Source organism: Lepisosteus platostomus, chromosome 3, assembly GCF_059453375.1.
Source record: "Lepisosteus platostomus isolate fLepPlt1 chromosome 3, fLepPlt1.hap1, whole genome shotgun sequence".
In the NCBI taxonomy this organism is placed as follows: Eukaryota; Metazoa; Chordata; class Actinopteri; order Semionotiformes; family Lepisosteidae; genus Lepisosteus; species Lepisosteus platostomus.
In genome coordinates, this window is record NC_142613.1 from 71,416,312 (window position 1) to 71,424,512 (window position 8,201).

The 8,201-nt window shown below is 35.3% G+C and overlaps 1 protein-coding gene across 8 annotated transcripts in view; it reads right to left on the minus strand.

The window, feature by feature from the left end:
• The window catches only part of impg1a (interphotoreceptor matrix proteoglycan 1a), a 43,918-nt gene extending 39,182 nt beyond the window's left edge, over nt 1-4,736 (minus strand). For 4 of the 8 annotated variants that reach the window (XM_088626694.1, XM_088626695.1, XM_088626693.1 and 1 more), the window contains exon 1: nt 4,116-4,734. In XM_088626694.1, the coding sequence (XP_088482820.1) occupies nt 4,116-4,182 (67 nt within the window). In that variant the 5' untranslated portion in view covers nt 4,183-4,734. Of the gene's footprint in view, nt 1-4,115 lie in introns of all 8 variants that reach the window. The other 4 variants (XM_088626696.1, XM_088626701.1, XM_088626698.1 and 1 more) reach the window with 3 other exon arrangements.
• Nucleotides 4,737-8,201: the final 3,465 nt, after the last annotated feature.

Sequence of the window (8,201 nt, forward strand, 5' to 3'; positions counted from 1 at the left end):
TACAATGACAGAAGTAACTACCACTGAGACAAAATGTACTATTTAATATAGTATTTTAATACACTAGAATTGTTCTGAATTGCTTCACTAAAAAGACTCTAATTTCTTCCCTCACCTACTGGGACATAGATTATTTATTCACAGATGCACAAAGCATAAAACACAATGTCATGTTTGAAGAAAATCTCTTGATATTTTAACATTACCATCTCAGGCTGCCGTATTTAATTTCTAGAGAAGTGCTGCATTTTTCAACTTTCAAATGAATTGAAATTTCGCCAGTGTAAGTTACTGTGGATCAAAGCGTCGGCCACACGAATTAATATTAACAACGGCTATTGACAAAACCGCTGGCGAGTGATCAATTCCCCCCTTTTTAATTAGAAGACTGGCGTTCACAATTTAGGGCTTCTTGCTGCTTCTGAAGTCTTGAAAGGGATTGAAATTTTAGCCGGGGAAAGGGCACGTACATGGGAATGGGGGCAAATCAATGGGTGGAATTGTAATCCGGTTCCCACTCCGGGGTCCCAGCGTTTGATGTGCTAATCATACATCTGTTAGAGTTGGTACAGCAAAACGACCCACTCGAGTTGGGGCCCTTAATCCGGAACATCATATGGAGCGTCTCTTGGGTTCAAAGAGATCTCTGTGCTTGCTACTGTTTTCCCTCTTTATGGAGGTGCATTATGTTGACAGTAATCAGGAAAGGTTATAAAATAAAAAATAGGTGGTGGGAGGTTGGTAACTTTTGGCTTTGATTAATTTAATGGCCAATATCTAAAGTAGTGAAGATGAACTTTGCATTTTGAACAATTTTGCAACCATTCCTACACTCTGTTACTGTACGTGCACCTTTACCTTCATGTGGGACACAATGATTCTGTCCCTGACTTCCAAAGTAAGGTCATCTCATGTCATCAATGAATCACATTTTGTATATACTGTACATATTAAACAACTGTTGCTTGCCTTTAATACTTAACTTTAAAATATTATATTAGATCAAAGAATGAAAGTGATTAACTGCTCACCTGAAACAAAATCCGAAAGCATTTTCACTTCCAATTACTGTAAATAGCAAATCGTATTACAGTAGGTGATGCAGACCCATTGTTTTCAAGGATAAGATAAGGATAAGACTACAAATAGAATGGAGATTCATTTCACTTTAGAAAGGACGTCATTTTGAAAATTATTTTGTATCAGTTATGAAACATTTGTTTAAAATGGTAATTGTCAAATAAAGGACTCAAGTACATTTATTAAAATGTCTCTGGGGAGGAATGCAGAGAACTTCACCTCTATCTTACTGTACATACAGTTCATGTATAGCTGAGATGCTGTATTATCAATCAACACTCCTCCAGTTAATGGTAGTATGCATACCTGCCAGTTGTTCATGTGACTGCATTTCAGTGCCAAAACATTGCATAATGTCATTAGGCATGTGACCCTTTAGTGAGGATAACATGGCATCAGTTGGTTTTATTTAACGCTCTGGATTGTACTGGAAGGAACTAAAGGGAAAAGTAACTTAATGCCACATCCACATGACTTAATAAAAGATAAAACCACAGAACTGACTACACTGGACTTTTACTTCATACTATAAGCTCAACTGGAAGGTTGATATGTACTCCCATATCATAATACATGTATATGAGGTATTTCAGCATTCACTCACATAAAGAGAAAAAAAAACAGCACCCCTGTTACATTTATGAATTACATTTCAAGCTGGATTTACTGTGTTTTATATTCATGGATCGAGTCATTACATGTAATTATTCACCTGTCACAATGCATATAATTATCTGGTATGCAAAACATCAAATTCTACCCACTAAATTTATAAAGTAAAATGCCATTTCCCTTTATGTTACCAATTTCTTAAATTAATGACTTAATTAGGAGCATAAATGTCTAAATAAAATTTGTATTGCTCATAATCCTTCGTGCAGTCTGAAAACCTTGCAGCTGAATGGAGAAATATGGGCTTTCTCTTTGCTTCGCCACTATAACACTAATGACTGCTGCCTGTTAATTGAGGCCCTCTGATTCCATGATTTATTCACCACACTGAAAACAGGTTCGGACTAATTAAATATTAGTTTTTTATAGATATACAGTAATACGGAATTGTTTTCTGCATCTCTGCAATTCTAATGATTAAAAGGAGAAGATGCTTTTGAATCTCACCTGTTAATGAAGTGTGTTGCTACAGTATGTCAGCAGTGTGTTGAGAATGTGGGCTACTGCTTCTGCAGTGGATGACCTTTACAGAGCATCATATCTTTTGATACAGTTAATAAGAGGAAATGTCCAAGTCACTGCTCAGATACATCACTCTATCTTTCGGAATTTTAATGCCATTGAGTGTATTTTTACTAAAATATTTTTACATTTTTAGAAGAGGATCTATGTCATTTTCAAATAATTACTGTAATTAAATTAGTTATGAGATTAGTTATATGCATTATTTTTTCAAATTGATTTAAAAATTTAAAAATATTATTTTAAAAATAATAATATTAAAAATAATATGACATTATAAAACATAGAAGTGGTAATATAAGACTATTATATTTTCATTCTGTATATTGAATGCAGAGGGTGAGTTCTTACATTTTCTTCTGCATTTCTGGTCTTAAAATGCAACTATTGCAATTGCTGGATTATAAATGGCATTAATCACAAGAGAAGCAGCAGCCAAGAAGAATTAGTGGTCTACTCAGAGCGTAACAGAATGCTTTTGTTCTGTTTGACAATGCAGGGATTTAAAAAAAATCAGAAATCCTGGCTGGTACTATATCAAAATGCGTTCATAATAATAATTTAAACTTAACAAGCAAGTGTGTCTCAAGTACTGAGTTAAAAGCAAGCCAGTATCTTCAAAAAGAAGATTATATAGCATTTTTCCAAAGATGGAAACTTTAGAGTTTAAAGCCCAAAACGTTAACACTTAACTTAAACCCTTTAATGACTTGTTTAAAACGGTTGTTTAAAGTATGATTTTTTTGGTTTTGAGTACTCGTCCACCATTTCCAAATAACTTTTCAGAAGGCCGACATACAATTAAGCTTCTGGTAAATTATATAAAGATCACATGAGCTGTGGTTATTGCAATAGACTAGAACTGAAGAAATGAAGCTCAGATTAAGAGTCATTTCACATTGATTGCAAGCCATTTCCTTCACATACTTGTTTATGGCTCTGTGCTGAGATTTCCAATCATTTCCAGCGTAAGCCATACTGTATACTGAATTGTAAGTGTTATCAAAACTTTGTTTAATATTTGTTGAATATATCGAGCAAAGTTCTCTGCATAATAGGAAAGCCTCCTGAGTTATTCTCTGTTTTGTCCACAAGATCATTTATTTTCCAACTACAACTGCGAATTAAACATGCCATGTAATTCTCCCACACCACAGAACAAACACCATGACATGTTGCTAGAACTGTTTTGAGAAACCTGATAAAGTTATTATTCTATTTTACTCTATAATTATTTATGTAATCGCTCCAGGAAAAAAACAAAACATAAAAATAAAACTTCACAATGAATTTATCATTCTTTTTTATGATAGCAGACGAAAAAGCATTTTTTTGGGGAATTCAGTGGTACAAAATGGAAGACATGACATAGTGCAGAAAATGTTGGATTGTAAAAGTAGAAGCGTGACAAACTAGAAAACAACAAACAGATTAAAGTAATTTATTCCCTGGGTACATCCTGTAAGTAATGAAAGGATTGTGAAATTTAATATAAGTTATCTCAAATATTTCTTTCTAAATTAGTATGACGCTTGGTACATATCCTTTACAATACACTACCTCTAGTACACATAACAATGTAATGACACTATGCTTCACCACAACCCCACGAAACCCTATTATAATGTTTAACCCTTGCGACTCTGAAGATTTCATTACTTAAAAGGCAGATGAATTCTGTGCTTGATTCAAATCGAAGGAATTGTTTTTCATGTTGCTGACATTCTTTCCAACTTCAGAGAGGTGTCTTGACCAAAGCAATACACACCGTAACAAAATCAACCACTTCAGATTAAGACTTTTTTCATCAATAAAGCAAATAAAAGTTTAATAAAACTCACCTTTGATTCCATTAGCGTGAAAGGTAAACAGAAAAAGTAAAAAGAGAAGTCCACTTTTCAATGACATGATTAAATATTTAGATATAAATGTATATATACAGTATTTGTTTTGCCGAGAATCCTTTGAGCTTTGTTTTATCTTGAGCCCATTAGTTCCAAAAAAGACTACCCCTTAGAATAAGTTGGCTTTTAAGTTACTTTTAACCAAAATTGCAGCACTGGTCCTTAGCCTGCACAGAGTTACTCAGTGTCACACCAGATGGTGAAATGTCCAAGGTGTGTCTGGCTAGCACCGCAGAGCAGTTTGATGAACTGGGGGAAGACGATGCTCTAAGTGGGAGACAAGAGTGACGAAGCTAAAAAAGCAGTGTCTGTTTCTGGAATAATCTGTTTATCTGCCGCTCAGACATAATCCCGTTTTGTAGCTGGGTGGACTATCTTCATCTTGTTAGCGGCCTTCTGGACTGGCATCTGTCAGGCCCCAAGTGACAGGTCTGTCTGTGGTTCCATGACAAATAGCAGCCTCTGAAAACTCCAGTAAACACCGGGCAAACATTGCAGCACCAATTACTGTAGCTGTGTCACTAAGAGCATAACAATGCTCTCCATTATTGCAACTCGCACAGAGCAGATGAATGTCACGCCATTTAAGACCTGGAATGGGGTGCAGTTGTGTCACTTCCTGCCCGATTCCTTCTTGGAAAGAGGATTACTGGCTGCTCTTATTATATTTTAAGCTTCTCAAAACCAGTCCATTGAGGAGTTTTGAACTTTGAGCTGCTACAGTGTGTTTGCATTTAGCAGCACTTGAAAGGCATTTGTCACAAATCTTCATTTTTCAATAGTGCAGCAGCTGCTCTTTGCAGAGTATACTGAGAGGTATTAAAACACGACCAACGCCAAGGAATCACACAACCAACAAAAGTGACTTCCAATACTCATCTGTTGTGGTTTGTAATGCCTCTGAAGATATAATAATAGTCGTGATTGCATCTAGCAAGAAAGAAATGCCCAGCAATGCTCAGCTTATTGTTTATGTATCATCATAGTTATTTTACAGCCCCACACACAACCACATCATAACCAAAAGAATACTGATTTAATAATAAATAATAGTGATTAATCAATATAAAATAGTGAACACTCCAGAGCTTACATCAGAGCAAGGATGCCCCCATATTTGTCCCATGAGTGTTTCAGTATAGGGATTGAAGCTTCTTGTATCATTCTGGACATTGCATTTATTTGCCTTATTTTTTTGTGTTTAGCTGTGAAAGAAAATATTATCACTGATTTGTCAGTCACTTTGAAATTTGACTACATTTCTTTTCACAATAAAATTTGTCCATCAGATCAACATTTCTGATTATGACACATACAGATACAATACAATGTGTTCCGGGTCTTCTGTACCGAGTTCTTCAAATTAAGGATTTACCAACAAACAATAGACATTTTTCATCTCCGTTTGGGCTTCGTCTGCACACGAAAATAAACTCCTCTTCCAGCACTGGCACTTGTGATCACTTTGCTAATCTTTCTTGTAGCCCTGATTCACCTGCTTAGCCCTCTTTGGCTAAAAATAATAATCTATTTCGTAGTTTAAAGCCCTGTGTGTGCGTAAGAGTTTGCTTACTTGAGTTACTGTATAAATGGGGGGTGGCTCTGACAAGGAGAAGGAACTATTATAAGCCTGTTGTTGTGCTGTTTGACTTGTTAAGATGATTAAATACATCTCAGGATTAAATTATGTATGGAGCATAATGTCAGCTCACTTTAGAGAAATCACATGTTGTCTGACATCACCTAATACAGCTACTTTAGATCTCCCATGGAGGCAATTGGATGGGGGTTTCAAAGCAGAATTAGAGCTAGAATATACTGTTAATGTACAGTTCTGCTGAGAACATGAATGCATAGCACCAATAAGGTAAAATGCAGTAACTCTGCAGGAGCGCATACCTAGAATATATTATACTGTACATATTAACAACCTACGCCCTTAGTTATGAACAGGAATTGCTACTTTACCTTATATCTGACAATCACTTCCTCCCCATGGCTGAATAAAATTACTCAATTTTCCAGTGGTTCTCTCTGTGCAGTTTTACAGTGCCTGTAAACGTTGTGTATGTTCAATCAAGGTGCCAGGTTCAATCACTTACAAGTGCGCACCTCAGTCTCTCTCCAAGCATCTCTTGCAACATGTCTTGCAAGGAAGAGGGAATCTGGGCAATTAAATCTCACTTCAGTCCCCTGACAGCACACTGAGCAGACAGTGAAATGATGTATAACAACCCAGGTCATTTATGATTTTCCAGAGATGTCCCAAGAAACAAAAGAAACATTTTGGCATGCTTTTTAAAATTGTCCTCCAAATGGGATGTAAAAATGAGGAAAAGATAAAGAGATGTAAGTACTGATTATATTTATTTGTAATGGTATCAGTAAGACTTTTATTATTAATCATGCTTATTATTTTAAAGCAATACTTTGGTGCACATGAGCAGTAACTGCAAATAGACAACACTGGTTCACAGAAGAGGTGTGTTTTTGTTTTTTGTTTGTAAAGCCAGTTTTTCTAACTTATTTACATTTATGACCTTGAGAACAGCAGAGATATAAACATCCGTTTACAGTAAACCAGTGTGACACCATAGGGAGCCCTGCCTCCCCCACTGATTACTTAATACTCTTTTCAATTAGGGGGTCGGTATTAATTATGCTGGAAATATCTCCTCAGACTGACTAGCTGTCACAAGTTATTAAATCTTTGTTGAGATGCACAGTCTCTTTTTGTTAGTCATCTGGCAAATGTGCAAAGGCATGTTTGTGAAAGCAACAGTGAAAAGCAACTAAGCACATTAACCCTATTAAGGTCTGTGGTTTCTCTGAGTATAATGAGATCCTAAGGCTACACAAAAACACAAGTCTCTTGTGTTTTTCTTTACATAATGTGAGTGCAGTATACAGTATAAAGCGTACACACACTATGCTTCTTAGTATATATAGATACTACAGCGCCGCTTCAAAATATGATAAAAATATTGCACAATATTCTACAAATGTTTAATTAGGGTACCGCTCATTAGAAGCATAAACATGTATGAAATTATATAATACAATATTATTCACTATAGCATCGGAGTGATGAAGGTACTGTAAATCATTAAGAAGGATTTCAAATGTTTAGTTGCTGTAAGTAATGTACATAATTTGTTTTATAAGAGGATGAATGTAGAAGTGAATAATTTAAAATGTGCAAGTATATTATTTTTATGGAATGAATTAAAATCCAAAAAATCAATCGAATACTACTGTTTTGGACTGGTTTAAATATTAATGGGATGAGGTCAATCTTATACAAAGAAAATGTAATGCTCATTTTGTTATTGCCTTTGTTGTAAGTATCATACTGTAGGAAATAACTGATTTCCAAACAGAATTTGACAATGGCATGAACAGAACTGGAGTTGATAGTAATTTCAGGATAAGGATAAAATTAGACATGAAAGTGTTGTAATCACATCTAAGTATCTGCTTTCCATTAAGAGTTCAAAGTAAATGAACACTTGGTGCAGGTTGTGTATTTGTCTTAGTGAGAAGGAAAGGTTTAGAATTATATGAGTCTTTGAAACAGGAAAAATCAACAAATCATCAAATAGCCGCATTAAATATATATTTCTCATTTATGGTTCCAATTATAAGACAGCCAAAAATGCCACTGACAGTGTATCTTACAGATGCTGGTCACTAAGGTACTACATCAGTTTGCAAAAAGCAACATTGCTGTAGTAATATATGCAACAGGTGATAGAATTCCACCATGCACATATGCAAAACATAAGAAATCACCAGTCTGAAATAACCTACAATATACAGCCTACAATATCTAGAGCTCCTAACATTGTAAAACACTTTCCATTCACACAGACTGACTAATATAAATAGGATAATGTGCTAGGTGGTCACAAGTAAAGTTGTGAACTAAGTTGTGAAGTAAACTTGAGTCCAGGGTCATGGTATACTCTAAAATAACACTACCACAATGGTGCCATACAGTAACAAGAGAAAATGACACCAGCA